The following is a 26,658-nucleotide window of genomic DNA, read 5'->3' as shown; positions in this document are numbered from 1 at the left end:
TTTACAGGAAAGTAAACAACTAATTTTTATTTTATACTACAGCCTTATCTAGGTCAGTTGACATCAGTTCACCAGAGGTCGCCAACCGGCAGATGATGTCACAGGAAAGTAGCACACTGACTCATGCTGGTGTTGCTAGTGATGTACCCTCGAGCGAGAACACATCTGCCAATTGTGACCCTGAGGACTTCGAATTTATAGATTCTGTACAACGTGAGTCTGTCTGTATCCTTACGTTCTACTATCGAATTAAATTTTGCACATAGACGAAATAATAGGGCATGCACTAAGATTTTGTTTCCTACTAAAATAAATGTAAATATACTCGACGTTCAGGGAAGTATGGCCTTAACACATCTTAAAAGCCTTCAAAATCTTTGAATTGTCATAGAATGAAAAATTGCAATAAACACATTTATAAAACGTTTATTTCAGTTGAACAACAAACGCAAGGAAATCATTCCACCTGCCCGTCCGAACTTAGACAGGAAAATGAGGACAACCCCAACCAAATGTCAGGAAGGTCTCTATCTACACAAGAAAGACAAAGTCCCATTGAACCAGGAAACACAACAGGACCAGAGAGTAAGCATGAGTTGGCAATGATTCTTAGTGCAACTATCCTTATTTCTTCAAGTGTGTACATAGACGGAACAAAAGGGCAAGCGCCTTCCATTATTTGTCAAAATAGCCCATCAAACATAAAAAAGAGACACAATGTAACGGGCTGCATGATTTTGTTTTCTACCAAAATAATTGTTAAATCACTAGACGTTCTTGGAAATATGACCTTAACACATTTTAAAGGCATCTAAAATCATTGAATTGTTACTAGAATGAAAAATAACAATAAACATGTTTATAAAACGTTTCTTTTTAAGGTAACCAACAAATGCAGGACATTATTTCCACCTACCCGTCCGACCTTAGACAGGGGGTTGAGAACAACCCCAACCAAGTGCCAGGAAGGCCTCTTTCTGCACAAGAAACACAAAGTCCCATTGTACCAGGATACACAACAGGAACAGAGAGTAAGCATGAGTTGACGATGATTCATAAAAAAATGTGTTTGCAAATAATGACACACTAAAATGTTTTGTGGCCAATTTCGATGCCAAAAGACTAAAAGTTTTACAGAAAAGTCAACAACTAATTTTTATTATATAATACAGCCTTATCTTGGTCAGTTGACATCAGTTCACCAGAGGTCGCCAACCGGCATATGATGTCACAGGAAAGTAGCACACTGACTCATGCTGGTGTTGCTAGTGATGTACCCTCGAGCGAGAACACATCTGCCCATTGCGACCCTGAGGACTTCGAATTTATAGATCGTGAACCACGTATGTCTGTCTGTTTCCTAACGTGCAACTATCCTTTTTTCATTCAATTGTGCACATAGACGGAACAAAAGGGCAAGCGCCTTCCATTATTTGTCAAAATAGCTCATCAAAAATAAAAAGGACACAATGTAACGGGCTGCATGATTTTGTTTCCTACCAAAATAATGGTTAAATCGCTAGACGTTCTAAGAAATATGACCTTAACACATTTAAAGGCTTCCAAAATCTTTAAATTGTTACTAGAATGAAAAATAGCAATAAACATGCTTATAAAACGTTTCTTTTTAAGGTAACCAACAAATGCAGGACATTATTTCCACCTACCCGTCCGACCTTAGACAGGGGGTTGAAAACAATCCCAACCAAGTGCCAGGAAGGCCTCTTTCTGCACAAGAAACACAGAGTTCCATTGTACCTGGAAACATAGCAGGAACAGAGAGTAAGCATGAGTTGACGATGATTCTTAAAAATTGTGGGATGCAAATAATAACACACTAAAATGTTCTGTGGTCAATTTCGGTGCAAGAAGACAAAATGCTTTACAGGAAAGTAAACAACTAATTTTCATTTTATGCTACAGCCTTATCTAGGTCAGTTGACATCAGTTCACCAGAGGTCGCCAACCCGCAGATGATGTCACAGGAAAGTAGCACACTGACTCATGCTGGTGTTGCTAGTGATGTTCCCTCGAACGAGAACACATCTGCCAACCCCCCCAATTTTGAGGACTGGGAATTAATAGATCCCCAACCACGTAAGTTTGCCTGTATCATAACGTGCTACTATCCCTTTTATTTAACAATAAAACGGGCTGTCAGTATCTGTTTTCTTCCAAAAAAACATTTTATAGCAAGACGTTCAGGAAATTGTGTCCCTACCTGTACTACGTGTTCAAAGCCTTCAAAATATTTGAATTTTTACCAGGCATATGACAACTGGCTGCGCCTATGAAGATATTCAGAACTGGCGTGTGTGCTTTGATGAGGTCGGAATTTCGTAAATTTTGCAACCTTCGTTTAAGTTCGAGAATTGAACTTTATTGCCTTTAAAAGTCCCTAGTGAAAAAAAGAAAAGATGGTGGCAGCGTTTATCAAGTACCTAACGTACCTTTGTTTGTGCAATTTACCTACAATGAAGATAAAATTAATGAGTTGGCAAACGTCATTTTTTTGTCCATAGCACACACATTTTTCTGCGATCTTAGAAGTTTTTTTCTGTGCTGTCATAAAGCTTTATCTGCACCATTGCAAGTGTCGAGTAAGCTGAAAGCTGCTTATTTATTCGTTTACCATAATCTACTGCGTCTCTTCTTATGTTTTTTTTTTTATTTTCATTATTAAAATAGTAAATCTAAACGGACTTATAAATGACACTGCTTAAGGATTTTCCTTCAATATATGGAGGAATTCAATAAGAACCACACAATGACAAAAATGGCTTTTTAATGGAATTAGAAGCGCTTCATATGTCATACAGTGACATTGGAACAGAGGTCAGTTTTTGGCCTTGGCTTCTACAATATTCAAAATGTGGGACTCTCGGAACAATAGACCCTCGGAATAGAAGGCGTACAAAAGACCGTCAATATATATATATATATATATATATATATATATATATATATATATATATATATATATATATATATATATATATATATATGCACCATTTATTAGGACCCAATGAATACACTATCCTAAATATATTATTGTCTAAATTTCAAAAATAGAATAAAATGCATGTTTTGATGAAAACATTCACAGGGTACATACACAGGTTAAATGTCCATTTATACATTTTTTCATAGTTTGAGAAGGGTGATTGTGTGTCTGGATAAGGATTTCCAATATATGAACAATTACTTCAGCTTTTCAGTGTAGAAAAAATAATTTAAAAGGGCAATAAAAGATGTATTCATACACTAAAATTTTGTTGAAACAAAAGTCAAAGGCTTAAATCACATACACAAAACATGAAATGTCCTTTGTGAAAGGGAAAGTTTAACAACATCATGTAAAAACTGCAGTGAAAAGAATAGAGCTCTGCTATGACGTAATTCAGAATTCAAACTATATCCATCCCTAGACAGGTAATTGCATCTGCCTAACATCTGGCTATAAAAACAAACAGCAAATGTATGTGACTTGATGTTGAGAAGCTGACAGTTCAGATAACAAATGAAAAGCATTTTCTCTTATCCAACTTGCCATGGTCAAATGAAGTATGCTGGTACATGTACATTTACAAACAGAAAAGTACCTTGGTCTAACCCTTGGTTTAACTCATATCTAGATGTGAAAAAAAAAATCAGGCTTTAAAACTTTTTTGCACCATAGTCCCACAACTGCCATATCCTCTTTTGCTTTACTTTTTTTCCCAAAGTTCTATATATATATATATATATATATATATATATATATATATATATATATATATATATATATATATATATATATATATATATATATATATTCTTTTAAATTAATGCACATTTGTTTAATCCTTTGAAACTATGGATAAGGATGCTTACTTTACTACATTTCAAAACATATAAAAAATGACTACTCACTGTGTTCTTGTTTGATTTCAAATGCGCTTTATTTGCAAAGTATGTCTTTTCGCATTGGTCATCTCAAGTGCCGTAAAACTGCACTACTTAGTGGCGCAGACTCACTGAAAACGTTTCAAATAATTCCATTCTGTTTTGAGCCAGTAGCGATATGACTGTGTTAGAATAAAATAACAAAAACATTTTTTTTTTTATCAAATGTTTGTTTCAGATGACCAACAAAGGCAAGACAATCTTTCCACCTTTCCATCCGACCTAAGACAGGGAGCTGAGAACAACCCCAACCAAGTGCCAGGCACGGCTCTTCCTGTACAAGAAACACAAAGTCCCGCTGTACCAGGAAACACAAGGGGACCAGAGAGTAAGCATGGGTTGACGACGATTCTTAGAAAATGTCTTGCAAATAATGATGTACGAAGTACGTACTGTCAACACTTTACATTTTTATGCAATAATATGCTCAACAGCAGAGTTAACTATTTTTTTTATGTACTACAGCCGTACCCAGGTCAGTTGACACAACTTTACCAGAGGAAGTCAACCCGCAGATCACGTCACAGGAAAGTAGCACACTGACTCAAGCTGGGGTTGCTAGTGATGTACCCTCAAACGGGAACACGTCTGCCCATCCCCCCACCCCTGAGGATTTGGACTTGAGTAAGTCTGCCTGTATCCGAAAGCGTTTTTTTTAATTTTTAATACATTTTGAACATAGACGAAACAAAGGACATGGACCTTCAATTATTTGTCAGATCAGACCATCATACACGGAAAGGGATCCAAAACAATGGGCTGCTAGAATTTGTTCTCTACCAAAATAATTTTATTATAGCAGGATGTTTAGGGAAAAATGGCCTTATAACCTCTTTAAAACCGCTAAAACCTTTGATTTGTGAGTTGAATAAAATAGCGTTAAAATGGATTAAAGGCACACTTTGAAAATACCTTGAAGTGAAAAAAGATCGTCCTCGGAATCATCCTTGTAAGTTTAAAATAAGATAACACAGTTTTCCTTTAATTGTGTGTTGGCAGTGCATAAAATGGGATTTTTTTTTTGTCAATTTTGATTTAAAATAATCACCACCATGATCCGTTTATGCACTATTCTTAACACGGATATCCAGAATTTGTAACTACTATATTGTTTTGTGCCCGTCCTTAAGGGACCTATATAAGTCCTACAATGAAAATGCTAATGTTCATTGTATATCTGTTAGAAAAGGTAAAGCAATGAGACTTTTTTCAAATTCAATCTTTCTGTGAGATTAGAATTCATAACTTAATTGTTTTACCGTAATGTCGTTATGACCTAGTTCCTAAAGTTGGATTGATGCAATATGACATAGAGCTGAACATCATAACCTCCCGCGATTTGAATAACATGACATCAGTATTATGTTTTTTCACATACTGTGACTACCAAATGCCTTCATGCCCATTGAAGTTCAAAGTCACTCCTTGAAGATACCAATATGTGATCGATTTACATAAAAACAATAATTGATTAAAAATAAAAAAAAACGTATAAAGACAAGTTATATACTAATACGTTTAATGTCTTCCTTTTTCATGTGCTTCTTTTTGTGTCTTTTTTGGTACAATATAGAATAATAATGCGTCTAGTAATTTTTAGAAAGTCCGTGTAAACATTAGGGCTTTGGCAAAGTGATTTTGACCACTTGGAAGGTCATGTAATTATCCACAAGAAGTAAAAAACTGATCATATAAGGCAATATATCACCAGACACAAAGTTAAGTTTACAAAGTAACAATAATAGCATAACGGAAAGAAAAACATAATCTGATCAGGCTTTTTTCAAGCTCTGCCTACATTTTTGTCATATTCATCAACATTGAAGACAAAAGGCGCTTGATTTTCCTTGAAATGTGTTATCTTCATTGCATACAATACAATATACATGTATGTTTAAAAAGAATTACTGTAAAACCAACACCAACTTGTTTGCATATAGCAGGGGACATGCATATTAAAGTTTGCGTGTGTGTGTGTGGTATGTGTAATAGGTCCTACAAAATATCTGAATGTTTACCCTGAAAATTTGAAAATGTGGAAAAAAAAAACATTAAAATATACATTCAAAAAGATAATCCAATTAAGAAGTATATCCGAAGAATCATTTATTTTGGTTACAAAATGATAAGTAACACACTTTTCTTTTCACAGCATTTGTGGTGATAGGACTATCAGTTTTGAAGCAATATTACATAATAATCAATATCATAATCACGACCACTTTTTATCAACTGCTATATATAATATGGACATATTGAAAATGCGACTACCCTAAGGCTTCCCACTTTGACCATGCCGACACGTGAAAAATGCAAATTTTGAACAATAAAAGTGCATTATGTCCAGAAAAAGAATGGAATCACGTTGATTTTGAAAATGAAGCCATATTCAGTCCTTTCAATCTTTTTCGCTAAGTTTAAAGATAATTTGTTAAATTACTTACTTTAAATGGCAATTATGACATCAGTGCTTAAAATTGGGTCTCCTTCAACTTTGATGCAACATTACAAAACCGTTAGCATAATTACCGAAATTTCACAAAATATGATATAAATATCATGGATTTTCAGACAGTGTGACTAGCAAAGGCATTTAGACCCATCAAAAATCACACTGTAAAAGTGACATAGGGGGATAACTAAAAAAATAATATAATCAGGCTGGTTTTTAATGAATAAGTGTTTCTAAGTCATTATACTTATTTTAAGTTAGGAAAAAATAGTCCAAAAGTTTCTCCATCAAAGCGTTATCTGTAAAAGCCGCGTGACAGCATGCCAACAAGAAAAAAAATGGAAGCTGATTTTCCTATTCAACCTGCATTTCAGTAACATTTGATCACTCCTGTACGTTTGAACATTGAGAATAATATTGGAGTCATTTGACTCTCTAGTCAGAGTCCAGCACCCCTTGGCACTCATGGAGTTCATTTGACTCCTATATAAGGGTCAAATTACCCCACTACCAGAGTCTATACATGCTCTTAACATAGTCAATCTCCCCCTGGCTCTCAAGGTTCCAATCTGACTCTAAAATCAGAATCAGACGGCGTGAAGAGAACAGTTTTCATCATCATTTATCAGTATAAATATTTCGTATATTTATATAAAACGTGAAATTACGAAATTCGAACCGTACAGAAGTCCGGAGAAACACGGGCCACGCTGGCTAGACAGGCTATAGTTAAGACTAACAAGAAGCCGCTGACGGAAAAGGTTTGATCGTTTCAGAACCAACGGACGAAATGAATAATGAACAAAGAGCGCATTCTCAACGAATTAAGCCAGGCTTTACAAAGCCGGTGACCTAAAAATGGCGGACGTACATGAAAGAAAAACCGCCTAATCTTTTAATAGTCTCTCCGCCTCTCACACGCCTCCCCACACGTCGCCCCTGCGGGGTACAGTAATTAAATCTCGGCTCCGAACATTAATATTTCCGTGAATATCTCTGGTGATATTATCTCCGTAGATAGTCGATTCATTGCTGCTCTACGGGCCAAATTATTCCTTTTTCGTCTCTGTTTTCAAAGATAATAGAACAGAAGAACTTTTTTCCTTCGATCGCCTTCAGCCGCCATGCTTTCTTCACCACGAGTTTAACTGATGAGCATGCGCACTTAATATTTTTCAGGTAGCTTCCGCATGGCGAACGGAGACGCGATTTAATTACTGTACCCCGCAGGGACGACGTGTGAGGAGGCGGAGAGACTATTAAAAGATTAGGCGGTTTTTCTTTCATGTACGTCCGCCATTTTTAGGTCACCGGCTTTGTAAAGCCTGGCTTAATTCGTTGAGAATGCGCTCAAAGACACAAGATTAAAAAATACATGTCAGAAGAGACGCGCGCTGATGTTGCATTCATGTGTACAAGATATTTTCACGACTCTCCCAAACATACTGCAGGTGTGAAACATGGATGCACATAGACGCTTTAAATGGAAGTGTAACTCCAGAAACTGTGAGTATGTTAAAAACCGAAGTCATTTGACAAACCAACTCAGTCTAAACACCACGAGTTCGGACATGAAAAAACGAAGTAGAAACCACCCCGACTGAGAAAACATGGAACGTGCAACAAGTCTGCAAAACTGAAACTAATATTCATGTATATGACAGTTATGAACATGATATTCCAGGAGTGCATATACATTTGGTGTGGGGTAACCAATGCAATATACACTGAGACATGGTGGAAATAGAGATAGGCGGCATTAATCTCAGTGTATTAGCTGTATTACCAAATTCAGGCGCATATTGTAATATCATTGATGAAAATACATGGGGAATTCTGCAATCCAAGAAAAAAATGCATCTCGGGCTCTTGTGGAGGACCACAAAACAAACAGTATTATTCAGACACGTCTGAGAAACCTTTAAAGTGAAGGGAGCATTTGATTGTGACTTAAAGGGAGGCAAAGGAAGAGACCATGTGGAATTTGTAGAAGTGAAAGGGACATGGGGTTTGATATGAGACATGGGGTTTGATATGAGTTGATTAGATTTGAAAATTTTCAATGTGGTTAGAATAATTATAGTTGGAGTTCATATGTTATTCTGCAAATGTTTGAAAAGACAATTTAAAGATGCATACAAAGTCAATTTTTTGTCACAAAAACCAACCAAATGCCAGCATATAGTTTCAAGTAGTATAACTAAGAGAATGACCAAAAGACATTGTTTAATTTTACCCGAAAATGATGTTTGAACAGATTTTTCTGCTGGCATTCTAAGCTGTATGTCAATGGGGCAGGAAAGTAGGTCACGGAAGTAGGTTAAATTTACAACCATAAATTTAAAGAAAGGAGCAGTCTAAAGGTCTTTTATGGCTGATCGAGTGATCTATTCAGTTTTTCCCCCGGCATGTCGAATTTATTTGAGTCATATAAGAATCTAGTAGAAGTGGTTTACATGTGTTACTGGGAATCCACACTACACCGATGCTCGGTTCGTATGTACCTTTAAAGACTGAACTGTCAATTAGCATATATTTGAAAGGACAGTTTCTCTTTAACAAAGGAAGGGCTGTTGTGTTTTTACCTGACATTTAAATGAGCTGTTGTTAATTTGGTAGATGTACTTGTTGCATTGTTAATTCTTTTAATTATTATTATCTTGTCAAGGAGCCTGATGTATGATTTCTTAGTGATATAGATATGAAAAAAGCATAAGTGTTCCAAACTGGTTCAACTCATTGAATGATTTAATTCATGATGTAATTTTATACAAAAGCATCAACAATATACTGTTTTTTTTTTTTTTTTTTTTTTTGTGCACATGTAATTGTCTTTTTATTGTACATCTATATCTATGGGGTATACATAATTCTTTTTTCAGAGTTCGCATGTATGTAGACAGCATGCAAGTTTAATTGTACTACCAGCGTTAGCGCTGGCGGTACACATGGTTTCGGTCCCATCCGGATCGTTCCGCCGGCTCCGCCGGACGGCTACCGTTACCGCTTCTCCTCCTAGACCGTAAGGGCCCCCGTACCCATCTCTTGGATTTAGGTCACATATAATCTCAACTCGTTCCACGTAAAATTTGGGCTTTGTCGGTATTGGGGTCTGGGTGTGGCACTCATTGCAATGCACCCTTGTCCAAAAATGGCAAAATTAAATGCTAATTCTCTACCCTACGGAAGGGGTTATGGGAAAAATTTCTACAGACGGCTTTCCAAAAGTCATATGTGTAGATTTCAAATATGCCCTTGGATTTGACCTTTGACCTTTACTTCAAGGTCAATCGGGCCAAAATTTTCAAAAAAATAAAATTTTTTACGAAAAAAAACTTTTTTTGCCCTGTTATTCAGACACCACACAGACTTAACCAATAATATTATTGGAAAGTGTTACCCTTCAGGTCATCTTTGGGGTCAATCGGTGCATTTTCACGGGAGTAGCGGCCATAAGATGCCGAAACTGAAAACTGTCTCTAATTCGGGAACCGTTAATGCTAGAGACCCATTCTTTTTTGCATTTTGTAGAGCATGATAAAAGCATGAAACTTTCCACGATGAATGACCGTTGGGTGTTCGTCTATTTTGGATCCGGGGGTTGACAAACACCCAATGGTGGTCTCCGTTTTTGTATTCCAAACGGTTTTCGAGTTACGCTATAAAAAAGTACATATCGGTGGTGAAAGCAAAATGTGCAGTACAGTATAGTCAGGTGGCTATGTCCAAATTTTATCCAGAATTGTGCAATAGATGATAAAAGCATGAAACTTTCCACGATGAATGACCATTGGGTGTTCGTCTATTTTGGATCCGGGGGTTGACAAACACCCAATGGTCATTCATCGTGGAAAATTTCATGCTTTTATCATCTTTTGCAGAATTCTGGATAAAATTAGGACTTAGCCGCCTGACTACTTTTCACCATGAACTGAACTTTGCAAATTTTGCTTCCCTTTTATCTCCCAAACTGGCAGAGATAGGTCCATAGTTACCATTGAACTTGAATGGGAAGTCATATACTGGCAATCTAAATGTGACCTTGAAATTGACCTTTGACCTACTTTTCACCATGAACTAACCTTTGCAAATTTTGCTTCCCTTTTATCTCCAAAACTGGCAGAGATAGGTCCATAGTTACTATTGAACTTTAATAGTAAGTCATATACTGGCAATCCAAATGTAAACTTGAAATTGACCTTTGACCTACATTTCACCATGAACTGAACTTTGTAAATTTTGCTGCCCTTTTATCTCCAAATCTGGCAGAGAAAGGTTCAAAGTTACTATTGAACTTGAATAGGAAGTCATACACTGGCAATCTAAATGTGACCTTGAAATTGACCATTGACCTACTTTTCACCATGAACTGAACTTTGCAAATTTTGCTTCCCTTTTATCTCCCAAACTGGCAGAGATAGGTCCGAAGTTACTTTTGAAGTTGAATAGGAAGTCATATACTGGCAATCTTAATGTGACATTGACCTTTGACCTACCTTTTGATGACTTTTTGATATATATTTATTGCATATTTTGCAAATTCTTGTTGATTGCATTTTTACAGCTTGTCAAGCAAAAGACTGGTGGCTGTGTCCCTTATTTTGTGTATGTGGGGGTCTATACGAATGCGCTTGCTCCAGCTGGTGGTACAATATTTGGAGGCGGTATCGCCTCTCTGATCCTCTAGTTGAAACAGTTACTGCATGGTTATTTATAATTTTGTTATAATGAACTCTCCGTCATCTAAAAAACAATGTTTTTTCATTCATTATTCAGGATTTATTTATTACAGAACTATAGTGATTATGATTATTAATGATATGTTTGAATTATAATTTACTTAAAAAATGACAATGTATAGTACAATTTAGGTTAAGGTGTGCAAAAATCTCTCCCCCCCCCCCCCCCCCAATGTACATGCATAATTAATTACAATTTTTGTGTTAGTTCAGATTCGATGTGCAGCTTTGTTTTGTAAAAAAAAAAGTGTTGTTCTCAGTTTTTTATTTATGTTTGCTATGTTGTAAACTATGTATATTTTAACTACTTAAAGGTACATACGAACCGAGCATCGGTGGAGTGTGGATTCCCAGTAACACATGTAAACCACTTCTACTAGATTCTTTTATGACTCAAATAAATTTGACATGCCAAGGGAAAAACTGAATAGATCACTCGATCAGCCATAAAATACCTTTAGACTGCTCCTTTCTTTAAATTTATGGTTGTAAATCTAACCTACTTCCGTGACCTACTTTTCTGCCCCATTGACATACAGCTTAGAATGCCAGCAGAGAAATCTGTTCAAACATCATTTTCGGGTAAAATTAAACAATGCCTTTTGGTAATTCTCTTATTTATACTACTTGAAACTATATGCTGGTATTTGGTTGGTTTTTGTGACAAAAAATTGACTTTGTATGCATCTTTAAATTAGCAGCATTTTTCCTTTTATGCAGTGACAAAATAAAGACATTGAAAATGCTATTTGTCTCAACTTTTATTTAATGTTAAATCAAGTTATAATCAATGCTAAATCAACATATAATCAACGTTAATTGAGATTTCTAATGTTGAAACAACGTTGAACTATCAATCATGATTCAACGTTGAATTGCCAACGTTGATTCAATGTTGAATTGCCAACGTTGATTCAATGTTGAATTGCCAACGTTGATTCAACATTGACTTTTCAACGTTGACACAAACTTCCGTTTTCAAATATAAATTCAACGTTGATTTTATTCTCGGTGAAGACGTTAGGTTTATCGGATTTTCTTGTATAGCATATAATACAGTAGACTAAAAATAAGCAGCATATAGAAAAAATAAAGAAAGAAAAAAAATGATCAATATGAGTAGGGATCACCCAACAACAAATAATGTTTCTGAAGTACATGTATACAAGAAGATCTGTTTTATAGAAAGTGTTTCAAATTTTATTCCAGGGACACTCCAAAAAGAAAACAAAAGACTGAAACATGAGCGCATCTGTAAGATCTGTATGGATGAAGAAATAAGCGTGCTATTTCTGCCGTGTGGTCATCTTGTTGCTTGTGTGACCTGTGCACCTGCCTTGAGGAATTGTGCCGTTTGCAGAGCAGAGATCACGGGGACAATCAGGGTGACTTGGGGGTTAAGTTCTTAGATACTGCTCTGAGTACGCCTAGGTCAGGCTTATGTCCTGGGCACCGCTAGGTGAATATGAAGTAAATTACAGTTGGAATGTACATTAAAGTGCCTAACGTTTTTAACATATCCATTGCACACCTGCCTCTAAAGGGAGTACCATTTGCTGAGCTTCCAATATGGGTACGGTAAGGCCAAAGTAAGTTTTAAGATAGCATCCGGGGGAGGGGGGGCAGTTAGGCCATTATTGAATATATATGATACACATACGTTCTTATGATTTAAACTTACTAGTACATGCATCAGTCTCTATCGACGTGACGAGTGTGATATAAAATAATTAATTTGAACTCAAAATTTTGGTTTTTGACAACTTCTTTTGACAACGGTTTTGGATGAGGAACACAGTTTTGATAAATGATCGTGTTCTTTATAAACGGTGTTATTCCTGTTTTGTTTATGGAAAAAAAGCCTGTGAATCTCTGTTTCTATCTGTTTCTCGTTTCTATCAAAAACGGTTGAAAAGGTCATTGCTGCAAGATTGGTATCACAATTAGAAAAATACAAGATCTTTATCATATACTTGACATATATGTATATCATATACATCATATATGAAGTACTTTTTAGGTGATTCAATTCCATTGCGATACAGATTATTGGCCATAACTGTTATTATGTGTACTATATTTTCATTTAGTTTTTACTTTTATCTTATCATTATTTTGGTACAATTTATACTTTTTTTATCTTTTGATTGATGGAAACATTCCAAATAGCTGTTAAGATTTTGCGTGATTTTTTTTACTGTCACAGCCTTTTGCTTTTAGCATTTTTTTACCATTCCTATTCTATATTCTTATTACCATATCAAAATTAAACTCAGCATTGGATCCAGTATCATAAAGCCAGCGCCCCATGATAAAAATCTTGTTTTTTAGATGGAACCGGTTCTATCAATTAGCAAATTGCTAGCAGATACAAGTCAGCAGTGTATAACATTTGGAAAAAACAGTAGGACCAATCCGTAATCACCTATCTGCCTCTGCTGCAGCTACAGTTACCAATTGTTTAGTAACATCTAGATAAGACTACTGTAAATCTATTTGTAAATCTATATGGTTGTCTAAAAACAGATTAAAAGACTGCAGCGGGTTCAGAACATCTTAGATTATTAACCCGTACATCCATGAGTAACCATATCACCCCAATTTTGAAATAGTAACATTGGTTACCTCTACAAGCCAAGGTTTTATTAAAATTTCTAGTCTTTGTTCATGATGCTTTTTACAAAGTTCCACCGATCTACTAAAGTGCATTAGTCACTCACTATGTTCCAACAAGAAACCTGTGGTCTGTAGACAGATAATTGCGTAAACAGGTAAAAAAATACGTTTAAAATCTATGGTGACATATCTTTTAAATCAGCAGGTCCAAAGGAAAATAATTTATTACCGTTAAATCCGATCAATTAAGTCTACCAAACATAAGAAAAAATGAAGACATACCTATTCAGGAAACTTTTAGATATATCGACTTTTAAGTTGATTTTACAAATTAGGCCGTTTTACCTATTGTATTTTTAGGGCTGTTTTTTTTTATCTAGAATTGATTTATTTTTACACAAATATATTTTAGTTATTTACTGGAAGTGCTTTTATGTGAGAATCTATACCTTTTATCTAGACTACTCTTAAATGTTTTAGTCGTTAAGCTCTGAAATTTTTCATTTATCTATTTCTAATAATTGATTTCTTAAATCATTGTTTTATGTATGTGTATTCTGAACATGTTGTAATGGATTTAAGGCTCAAAATAAATGTATTATTATTATTATTATTATTATTATTATTATTGCGATTTAATATAATATATGTATAGTTTCACCCATTGGGGTTGCAATATCTCAATAAAGATTATTATTATTATTATTATTATTATTATTATTATTATTATTATTATTATTATTTCTTAAAAACAGCACTCGTTGTGAATATAATTTAACATGGCGTGACATGAGTGTCAATATGTATGTTATCATTTTATTTTGATTTCTTCATAGATACATATTGATAATATTTTTGTGATATTAAAGGGACAACAACTGCTCATTTTGGCAAAAAAAAAAAAATGTATTTTCCCGAAGCTAAGGACAATTTCTCCATACTTACCAATAGAAAATGAATCCATTATGTCACGTTATACAACAAAATGTTTTTTGTTGTCAAGTTTTCAGTCAACTTGCGACAGGGAATATCCAAATACAATATTCCAAAATCGCCCCGTGTCAAACAAAGCAAAAGATAATTTTCAGAACTTATTGCAGCTCGGGTTTATTACCGCATGGTCCATCTCTGACCGGAACTACCCCGCCTCATAGCCTCTTTTTTAGCACAAACACATCCTATCTACTGCAATGCAAAGTGCACTACATAACAACTCCCCTCTAAAAAGAACTTTTTGATCTAATGAGCAAAATTGTACAATAGTATTTGAGTATAACATGAAATTCATATTACAATCATCCAACTTCAAGCATTTTCTTAACCTCTAGACAAGCAGTCATCAATAACATCATCCTTTCCTTTCATATGCTTCATAACAAGGTTATACTCTTGTAAAACAAAACTCCAGTTTAATAACCTTCTATTTATGTTTTTCATTTTTGTGAGGAACACTAAAGGGTCGTGATCAGTATAAACAATCAAAGGTCCTGTAGCAACATAAACTTCGAAATGCTGAAGGGCCTAAATCAAAGCCAAGGGCTCTTTCTCTACAATTCGTTGTTTTTTGTTAAACTTCATGGAAAAATAAGCAATGGGATTATCAACATTGTCATCATCACCTTGAAGAAGCACTGCACAAGCGGATTCCTCACTAGCATCCACAACAAGAGAAAAGTCTCTACCAACAGTAGTATAAGTAAGTCGATTTCGACCTGCATTTTTGGAGGAGGTATATACTTTTAATGTAATTTTTAGCGAACCTTGAACATTTTGAGGAGGAGTGCACTTTCAATGCAATTTCTTAGTGACCCCTGAAGCATAAGGGGGGCTTTGCAAGCGAATTTTAATAACAATCATCTTAGTGTAAATGGGGGACGAGCGAATTTCAAAAAACGTTTCAATAAAACCTAGTAGGTTTTTTGTTAAAGAAAAAATGTAATTGTATAGCGAGCAAAGAAGCGTAAAGGAGAACGTTTCGACCCCCTTTTGTGAAGTTCTAGAAATGTGCGGAAGAATGCGTTTGGTGCGCCCGCACCCGTCTCACGTTTGTGAATGCGTTAAAGCTCGCATGAGTTAGAAACCTTTTGAAATACATTGCACCCAACCGGTCTGCGCTAACCATGCAGTAAATTGATCTTTTTATAACTGATGTCTCTTAGACGGCCCGTATTATACTCTTAGGAAAGAGTGGATGTGTCAATCAAACGTTATATAGTTTACTGTAAAGACCCGCTCTAAACTATTTAAATAACGTTTTAAGTGTAAACAACACGGGTGGAAATGTGAAAAGTTTTTTTGAAATATAAAAAATCATAGACGCCTAGGTACATGCACTTCTCATACTGATAATACATGAATATTATGTATTGTATGCGAAGTGCATCCAAGCAGTCTGCGCCAGCCATGCAATAATTTGATTTCATATACTAGTACTAGCTATATATGAACAGTATTTGTTATACTATACACGTCCATCAGACCCAAGCGGTCTGTGCCAGCCATGCAATAAATTTGATGTTATATACTAGCACTGAAAATATGTCAATAGTATTAAATGTACAGCGTGTTTTATGTACTGCTTAACCTGTGTTAATACATCGATCAAACATTAGGGGAGGGGTAACTATGGCTACCAATGCTTTTTTAAATTGTTTCCTTTTGAAAGTCTTATTTATTTTTTCTTGTGTATTTACATTAATTTATTTCATCATTTTCTTTGTTTCTGAAAACCTTATCTTGTCTGTTTGGATGTCAGCCGCGTCTCATCTTATAGGTAAAAGTGCGCTTGCACTGAAGTTTGTTTCAATAAGCAGGTACATGTATAAAAACATTTACGCTACGGCACGCAGTGGACGAAGCCAGTATTTGATTGCTCAAGCGCCCTTTGTACTCAACAGCTGTATCGAATATTTCTGTATCTAAATGGGTTTACACACCAAACAGTAAAGGGCGCACGTGGGTGTCCCTGCTGATTTAACAATAATGAATGACGATATTTATTTATTGACAAGGTAGTTTTATTTGCAGAAGGGTTTACAAACACCACTCTATCATTAGAATATACGCTACGCATTTAGACTGGGGGTTATGTATAAATATCAATATTCAGGGGTGGAAGGATATGTAATCAACTTGTCATTATAAAACATCTGATAATAAATTATTTACTTTTTTTCTGAACTAGTATCTTGATTGGAATAGCATATCGGCGATGGAAAGATATCCACGGATATTGCTCTCTGTTTTGATAGAAATGTAAAAACGCCTTGTATAGTGGATCATTCTTGATATACTTATTATTGTAAATAATAGGGTCAAGGGATTTGTGCCTATATTTGTGACTTTCCAATTCACTATCGTCCGTCTCTGTAGCCGACTCGTTGGAAGTTTCACCGCTTTCTGACTCGCTGTCCGGTGACTCTATGTTTGACTTTTCGGTTTCTCCAGTGTTCGCCAATTCTATGCTGTCAGACACATCAGAATCGGTACGGTATTCCGTATTGCTGTCAGGCATACATGTAGATCGACCTTCATATTCTGCATCCAACACATACCGGCGCTGTAATAAGGGAGTTCCCATGCCTGCCTGTTTTGGTTTAGGTTTTGGTCTAAAATTATATGTCTTTTGAGAAACAGCTTGTTTCAAACGAGTACGCTTTTGCACGGGCTCTCTTGGTGTTTTATCAAACAGCTTTCGTTTAGGTCCCGCCATGGGACGGTCGACCCCACTGGTAATGGTGGGCGGTCTTTGCGGTGAACCTACCAGGGCCGTAGCCTGAGCAAAATGCCAGGGGGGGCAGTAAGCGGACACGAGGGGGCGAAGCTACCGCGGGGGGTGGGTATGGTGTGTAAAATTCCAAATTCCAGGGGGGGCAGCTGCCCCCCCCTGCCCCCCCGGAGGCTACGGCCCTGCCTACAGTCCTGTATGGCGGAGGGAGTGTTGAGTAGTGTGTAGGAGTGGTCTTCTTATACACTGTTTCGGCCACCATGGGGTTATAGTACTGTCCTTCTTGTGTTTTTTGACGTTTCCAGTATGACTGTTTCTCGAGAGACAGTTCATCGTTCAATTTAACATTTTCGTCCAAAGTATAAGGTCATTTCTTTTCCACAACTTGCGTTGGTCTGCTTCTATTTTATCAGTTATTTTGGTAAACGGTCGCGCCTTATGTTTCTCCTCTTGTAAATACTTTACAGTCTCTAATTGGTAATTGTTTTCCTTGGGAAATATGCCAATGCATAGACGACAGTCATCTGGAGTGTCTTGATTTAGATCGATGAAGAGGTAGCCATGAGGAGGCGAGGTTGCCTGTTTAAAAACTCGGAGGAATTCTTTTAACTCTCCGGGATACATCTGCTGGGCTAGTGTTCTGACCTGCAATGTGTCCCTGGGGGTTTTTAAAGAGGACGAGATGATGGCAGTTCAAGGAGATGGTTCTCGCTTCCTTCTCTCTGGGAAAAAGGTTTTGGGTAATAAGTATGACGCTGACATTGCGATGATGTGACACTTTGGTAAACAGGTCGCGTATTCTGCTATCAACCGCTGCCTCGGCAAATAGTTCGTCAAATACTATGAGATTGTTCACCTTAGGATCAAAGAAATCGTCATCTTGGATATTGGAAGGAATGCCTTGATGAAACTCAATAAAACCCTTTCCCTCGACCAGCATGACTTCGTATAAATGTTGCCAGATATCATAACACCAAATTATTTTCTGTGGACACGGTGAAATCATTGACTGGGCGTGTGCAATCAATCGTTTCACGAAAACCGATTTTCCACTGCCCGTCGGACCAGTCACCATGGCAGTAAATGGGGCTATGAGTGGTCTACACTCACTACCCGCCTGCAGATTAAGCTGAGCTTTCGCCTGGTGTACACTCATAACGTGTCTATTCAAGTTGTCCTTTCTAGAGAAGGTTTTTGGGCACTCTGGACACTTCAGCATCTTGTAAAAGAATGAAAAGTTAGAGTGAGGTGTTAGCTATTTTATCATATAATTAAAAAATATATTTACACACTTCGCCTCCCCCTCCTCTCCATCGTGCGCGCTTTACTGTTTTCCTCCTCCTTCTCCTCCTCCCCATTGCGCGCACGATTCTAAAAAATACATTTACACCTCATCCTCCCTCAGTAACAGTAAAGCGTGCACGATGCAGAGGAGAGGGAGGAGGAGGTGTAAATATATATTTTTAGAATCCCATTTACTGCAATTCTAAAAAATATATTATCCCATATTGCCATTATCTCGTCCTCTTTAAAAACCCCAGGGACACATTGCAGGTCAGAACACTAGCCCAGCAGATGTATCCCGGATAGGTAAAATAATTCCTCCGAGTTTTTAAACAGGCAACCTCGCCTCCTCATGGCTACCTCTTCATCGATCTAAAACAAGACACTCCAGATGACTGTCGTCTACGCATTGGCATATTTCCCAAGGAAAACAACGGTGATGAGTACCAATCAGAGAATGTAAAGTATTTACAAGAGGAGAAACATAAGGCCACCCTGAGCTTCAGAGACAACTTGACACTAACCTCTTCACAAAAGCCTATCTTCATCGTGTCAAGTTACCTCTGACGAAAATAGTTTGACCTAGTTTATATAAGCCAATCGAATCCAAGTTTCAAAATTTTTCACCAAAGTTTGGTGAAAACGCTGATTGGTTGACCGTCAATCGGTGATCCTCGGCTGATACCGCAAGCTCCATACTAACAACAAAGTTATTGTCGAGTGTGGAGACATCCGAGTAGTTCCGAGTGCATAACCGTACACAAAGAAAGCATGGCGTCTCCTACGAGTGACTACGTAAAATAATGTGTTAAGTTATATCTTGATTCTTTGCAAAATATGAGTATATCGGAATTAAAACCAGAGCAGTTTGAGGCCCTGCATCATTATCTACTGAGGGATGATGTATTTTGCGTGCTGCCCACAGGTTACGGCAAGTCCCTGATATTCAGCCTTATCTTTGATTGGTCCGGATTTGAACAAAGCGCGCTTTGACTCGTTCGCGTTCATTGGCTAGATCGTTCAATGAGTCAGTGAGTGCGGGATTTAAATTTGATTGGCGGGCGGCGGGAGCAATCGAATGTGGTCAGAGGTAACTTGACACGATGAAGATATAGGCTATAGTGAAGAGGTTAGTGTCAAGTTATCTCTGAAGCTCAGGGTGCATAAGGCGCGACCGTTTACCAAAATAACTGATAAAATAGAAGCAGACCAACGCAAGTTGTGGAAAAGAAATGACCTTACTTTGGACGAAAAGGTTAAATTGAACGATGAACTGTCTCTCGAGAAACAGGTTTTTAAAGAGGACGAGATAATGGCAATATGGGATAGTGCTAGTATATGAAATCAATTTATTGCATGGCTGGCACAGACCGCTTGGGTCTGATGGACGTGTATAGTATAACAAATACTATTCATCTATAGCTAGTACTAGTATATGAAATCAATTTATTGCATGGCTGGCGCAGACTGCTTGGATGCACTGCGCATACAATAAATAATATTCATGTATTACCAGTATGTGAAGTGCATGTACCTAGGCGTCTATGATTTTTATATTTCAATTATTGAATCATCATTAGAATTTGCTCGTCCCTCATTCACACTAAAATGATTGTCATTAAAATTCGCTTGCCTCATTTCTGCTTCAGGGGTCACTAAGAAATTACACTGAAAATATACTGCCCCTTAAAAGGTCCAAGGTTCACTAAAAAAAATTACATTGAAAGTAAATAGCCCCTTTCCAAAATGCAGGTCGAAAACGACTTACTTATACTACTTATGTTTACTAACAGGATTTTTTTTTACCACTTAGCATGAATTCAATTAAGATCGCTTCTATTAACTGTCAAGGCCTGAGAGACTCTACAAAGAGAAGAGATATTTTTCACTTCTACAGATCAAAGAAATATCATATAGTATGTTTGCAGGATACCCATTTTGACAGTCATGAAGAAAAAAGGATCTTATCAGAATGGGGTTACAAAGCATATTTTAATTTCTCTTCTACAAACTCTCGGGGTGTTGCAATTTTAATAAATAATAATTTTGAATTCGAGTACCTTAAGGAATTTAAAACAAACGACGGCAATCTTTTAGCTCTTGATGTAAATATAGAAAAAATAGATTCACATTAATCAACATTTATGGCCCGAACAGGGATACTCCAGATTTTTATGAACAGGTACGAGATATAATAATAGACTTTAATAATGAAAATGTCTTGATCTGTGGTGACTTTAACCTTACTTTAAACCCTGATATAAACACAGAAAATTATGCAAATGTGAATAACCCTAGAGCTAGGCAAAAATTACTTGAAGTTATGAATGACCTAAATATAATTGACTATTTCAGACTTCTCTACCCTGACGAGAGGAGATTCACATGGAGAAGAAGGAATCCCAGAAGGCAGGCTAGACTAAATTTCTTTTTAATTGCGGATAACCTTCAAAATTCAGTTTCTAATATTTCTATTAAGGCATCATACCGATCTGATCATTCACCCGTAATTTTAGAATTAAAGCTAAATACATTTATTAAGGGCAAAGGCACTTGGGTATTTAACATTTCCCTCTTAAAAGATGAGGAATATGTGAGTAAAGTGAAGGACATAATTAAGAGAACAAAAGTACAATATGCAGAAATTCCAAACGAACAAATATCGTTCACTATTGATGACTCCTTGTTTTTAGAAATGCTTTTAATGGAAATTAGAGGAATGACAATTTCCCATTCCTGTTTCAAGAAAAAACAAAGGGACAGGCAAGAATTAGAACTAGAAAGAGAAATTTATGCAATGGAAATGAACCACCCAAATGAAAATTCTTTGGACGAACTTGAGGCTAAGAGGGAGGCGTTGAAAAATATCAGACAAGAAAAACTAAAAGGAGTCCTCGTCCAAGCAAAATGCAGATGGATTGAGGAAGGAGAGAAGCCTACGAAATATTTTTGTTCACTTGAATCCAGAAATTATGTCAATAAAACTATTCAGAATTTAGAACTACCAGACGGAACAACAATATTTGATCAAAAACTTATACTAAATGAAGCAAAGTTATTTTACGAATGCCTTTACTCGTCAAAAACTAATCAATTAGAAGAGGTAGACTTAGAATTATTTTTTGCAAATTTAGATGTCCCCAAATTAAGCGAGCCTGATAAGGAATATTTACAAACCGAAATTACCTCAAAGGAACTTTTGAGGGTGCTGAAAAAATGAAAAATAACAAATCGCCTGGATCTGATGGCTTTACTGCAGAGTTTTATAATTTTTTTGGAATGATTTACATAGTTTTATAATTAGAGCAGTTAATGAAATTTTCATCAATGAGAAAATGATGGCGAGTCAAAATCTTGGGATTATAACCTGTATTCCAAAAGCCGATAAAATCAGAAAATTTATAAAAAATTGGAGGCCTATAACCCTTTTAAATGTTATTTACAAGATGATCTCGGGCTGCATAGCGGAAAGAATGAAACTCTATCTTGATAAAATTATTTCTAATTCTCAGTCCGGGTTTATTGCCGGAAGATATATTGGGGAAAATACAAGATTAATTTATGATCTAATGCATATCGCAGAAAAGAAAAATATTCCTGCTTTACTCATTCTTATCGATTTTGAAAAAGCCTTTGATTCTGTAGATTGGGGCTTTATTGATAAAGTTTGAGACTTTTTTTAATTTTGGGGAAACTATAAAAAGGTGGTTTCATATCCTTAATTACGATAGCAAGGCCTCTGTTACACAAAACGGCCACTTGTCGGAGCCTTTCAAAATTTCGAGGGGCTGTCATCAAGGGGACCCCTTGTCTCCCTATATCTTTCTGCTTTGTGCTGAGATTCTCGCAATCATGATAAAGAATAATAAAGATATTTGCGGAATAAAACTTGGTGACACCGAATTTAAAATAACCCAGTATGCTGATGACACCACCCTTATATTAGATGGTAATAGGTCTTCTTTCTTAGAATCTTTCCGCACATTAGACTATTTCTCAAAAATTTCAGGTCTCCATATCAACAATAGCAAGACTAAATCAGTGTGGATTGGCTCAAGAAAATATAGTCGGGAAGTTTTTCACCACGTTAGATGGAAACTTGATTGGGGTTCGACTCAATTTAATCTCTTAGGTATAGAATTCTCGGTAAATTTAAACGACATGGTCACTTTAAACTTTGATAAACAAATCCCGAAAATAGAGGGTATGATTCGGCATTGGAATAGAAGAATACTTACCCCTATTGGTAGAATTACTATCTTAAAAACCCTTATCATCCCAATGCTGAACCATCTTTTCATTTCTCTGCCAAATCCAGATCCAGTATTCATCAAAAAACTAAGTTCCATTTTTTTCCAATTCATTTGGGGTAGCAAAATTGATAAGGTAAAGAGAGGTTAGATAGTAAAGGATTATGAATATGGTGGTCTCAAAATGACAGACTTAAGTAAATTCATAACGGCATTAAAATGTACATGGATAAGAAGACTATAACTTAAAAATAACGTTTATAACACTATTCTCCAGAGCACCTTTGATTCACAATCTATTTGGAATATATTTGACTATGGAAATGATTATTTAGATATACTCTTACGCAATTGCAATAACAGGTTTTGGAAAGATGTCATTATCTCCTGGAAAGATTTAACATACGGTATAGAAGATATGAATAGCAATATTGCTCTTGAACCTCTGTGGTATAATAGAAAAGTAAAATTGGGTGGGGTATCAATATTGGACAAAGAATGGTACAATAAGGGTATAAGAATAATTGGCAATCTTTTCAACGAAGGAAAATTTTTAACCAAAGCTGAACTGGAAAGGAAATTTGGATTTCAAAGAGTATGTGATCTAAAATATTTTGGAATACGTAACAGTTTAAAATGTACGCTAAAAGAAAAGAACAATGAAGAAATTTTTGAAGATATTTATTTCCTTATGTTCCTCAGCCGGTTCAGCTACTTATAAAGAGTCGAAATGGGTGTAAAGATTTCTATCGAGTTCTCATGAGTGAAGCTCCTGAAAACTTGGTACACGAAAGGAAATGGAACCTAGATCTAAATATAAATATCACTTGGAAGTATGTTTACGAGAATTGTTTCTATGTTACACGAGAAACAAAACTTCAATGGTTCCAATACAGAATGTTTTTTAGAATCTTACCAGTTAGGTCATACCTGAAAAGAAGCGGTATTGAGGTGTCAGAGAAATGCTTTATCTGTGGAGCGGAGAGGGAAGATTTGCGACATGTATTTTTAAATTGCTATCTAATAAGAAACATTTGGACTGAAATGGAACGCTTGATTGCTAACAAAACTGATGAAAGAATTACACTCTATGATGAAAATATACTTTTTGGAGTATCCAAAACAAATTTCAAGCCTCTAAATTACATTATTCTTGTCTCCAAATTATATATATATACTTGTTTTAAAAGAAAAATGCAGCCGACCTTCCCTTACTTTCTCTTATATATCAAAACAAAATTCGAATTAGAAAAATATGTTTCTCAAAAAAAGTCTTCAATTAGACCATTTTCTTACAGAGTGGAGAACCTGGGATTCTATTTTTGACTAGTTTCTCCACTTATAAATTTACTTTATTTTTTCGCTAATTTCTTATGTGAAATGTAAAATGTTGGTATCTTGTTATGTGCAGCATCACTTGTAATAATGTAATATATACTGTTTTGTACGTAGTCCGGCTATCTACATATATTTCATGTTTACTTAATGTATAATGAATGTCTTGTGTGTGTTATTGTGTGTGTGTGTGTGTTAGTGTGTGTGTCTACATATGTATTTTTGTTTGTCTTTTTGTGAATAAAAAAAAAAGTATCAGACGCGACACCACTCTTGTCTAGTACGCGATGTGATAGTGATGATTCTCAGCGGGGTTGGAAAGTATTGCAGAACCACGCAAAATTTGTTCAGGGTATGATACTGTGAAATGCGTACTGACACACACCTTGAAAATGGGTAGTGTGGTCCGATTTCTTATTTTCCTTGTATTTGTTGTCCACCATTTACTGCCCGTCTTCCCCACACCTCTTCTGATTCCCATTGACTTGCTGAGTTTCATGTGTTTTCCTTTCTTGTTTATCACTGATTTAAACACTTTATACGCCATATTTTGAGATGCAGATGCTGTACCTTTATACTTTATTTCCTTTATATGCTCTGACATACTTTGAATAAGGGTCTCCCCCATCTCCAACTTTCTGCTTGTTTCCTTGCTTGCTATAATTCCTTTCTGTTCTAATATGCTGTTTACTCTAGGAGATCTTATTAGCCTTTCTACAATTTTAGCTTTTCTTCTCGGTGACCTCGGAAGGGCATCCTTTGCTTGTTTCAAGGCTCTCTTTTCAGTGGAGGAAGATGAAAACGGGCTTGAGTCTTTACCTTGTGGTGTTTTATCTTGTAAATGAACCCTTAGTCTCCATGCTTTAACCCTCAAGACCTCTTTCTTTTTAGCTTCTTCACTGAGTTTCATCTTTCTGTTTCTTTCTCTTTTGGCTGAAAGTTTTTTTTTTTTCCTTTTCTCTCTTGCTTTAGCTGCTTCTGATAAAGCACTGATCTTTGTTTGTTCTCGGATTTTCTCTCTATATTTTCTCATTCTATTACTTTCCTTTCCTCTTTCAGCTTTTACTAATGTTGGGTGATTCATCAAGTAAAGTCTCTTCTTTTCTCTTTCTTTTTTCTTTCTAAGTCTGTCCTTTTCTCTGACAGTTTTCAAACGTTCGGGATCTTTCTTGAGTTTTTCTCGTTGTTTTCTTTTCTACTTTGACTAAGTTTACCCATCCTCACCAACAATAAAAACATTTATATTGCTCCATCACTGTTCCAAGCTCAAATGCACAAATTACAACCTATTACCTTGGATAAAATATACTGTGGCTTTTTAGTCCAAACTATAACCAAGTAATGTCACTTCGTCTCATAGCAATGAAGCACACAAGTGTTGTTTCAAAGCAGCAAAAACAACAACATTGTTTCATATTATAACATTGTTTTAAATGTATCCATTTATTCATTACAAGTAATGCGCCAATGCGTCAGTGACAACCTTGGCCTACATTATATAGATTACCTGTATAATGAGTATGTACAAAATATACTTAATTAAAATCCATTTCAGCATGTGTATCCTTAAAAAAGCGAATAATACAAATTGGGGATGGGCGCTACAGGTGGGGTCGGACGCTACATTTGACCACTAATCAAAAGGTATATCCACAGTGTGTCGTACTACTGGCCTTTTAGGTATATTATTTTATCATGGGTAGTGAAATGCATAAGTGCCTGAGTGTGGTTTTAAAAAAAAGATTAACTGCAGGGGGGACGGACGCTACAAAATGTTGTGTTAAGATGTGATTTCAATTTTGGATTGTTGGAATTTTCAACTAAATATGGATTTGGACACAGTACTTTTTTTAATGTATTGAAAAACCTTCAAAAACACATTTTACTGAAGAAAAGTTATTGTCAAGCATAATATTTCCTTTCAGGGGCTCCTTGAAATCAACTATGTTAAAAACAGAAAAATCCGTAACACAGCTCCCTTTTAACATTCAATGGCTTTTGTCTCATATGTTACACTATATTATGCCCAACTGATTTTCAAACAACATTATACCTCACAACTGATATCTTTAGTCAAACTTAATGCAATAAATTAATACCAAATTACATATCCACTACCTGAAATTATTACACAACTGCAGTGACCCTTCGTAACAACTAAAAACGGCTGTATTTAGGGTATTCAACTTAGTATATTTTTGCCAATCTAAGTCCAATTAAAAAAAAAAAAATTGATTGCTCCGACTAAGTGCCTTCTTCCAGATTGGACAAAAAGTGGGCACTAGATTGGTTTTGATAATACTTAGAGGC

General features: G+C 35.9%; 1 protein-coding gene across 1 annotated transcript; it reads left to right on the top strand.

Moving 5' to 3' along the window:
* Positions 1-48: 48 nt before the first annotated feature.
* Positions 49-12,545, top strand: LOC147760021 (uncharacterized). The gene is made up of 9 exons (XM_086996305.1): positions 49-213; positions 436-585; positions 882-1,031; positions 1,173-1,343; positions 1,633-1,782; positions 1,924-2,097; positions 4,124-4,273; positions 4,411-4,569; positions 12,346-12,545. Exons 1-9 carry the CDS (start codon positions 93-95, stop codon positions 12,543-12,545), a joined length of 1,425 nt encoding a protein of 474 aa, XP_086852431.1. The 5' UTR covers positions 49-92.
* Positions 12,546-26,658: the final 14,113 nt, after the last annotated feature.

This window comes from Lingula anatina, chromosome 9, assembly GCF_051362555.1.
Source record: "Lingula anatina isolate TDL-2025a chromosome 9, LinAna3.0, whole genome shotgun sequence".
NCBI classification, from domain to species: Eukaryota; Metazoa; Brachiopoda; class Lingulata; order Lingulida; family Lingulidae; genus Lingula; species Lingula anatina.
The sequence above is the reverse complement of the archived record's forward strand: the minus strand, read 5'-3'. Positions and strand labels throughout refer to the sequence as shown.

What these genes read in the sequence shown, in the direction of transcription:
- LOC147760021 (XM_086996305.1), top strand. Translation starts at nt 93, where the DNA reads ATGATGTCACAGGAAAGTAGCACACTGACTCATGCTGGTGTTGCTAGT. An exon ending in ATTAATAGATCCCCAACCAC is followed by an intron (nt 2,098 to 4,123) that starts GTAAGTTTGCCT and finishes TGTTTGTTTCAG; the next exon opens with ATGACCAACAAAGGCAAGAC. An exon ending in AAACACAAGGGGACCAGAGA is followed by an intron (nt 4,274 to 4,410) that starts GTAAGCATGGGT and finishes TATGTACTACAG; the next exon opens with CCGTACCCAGGTCAGTTGAC.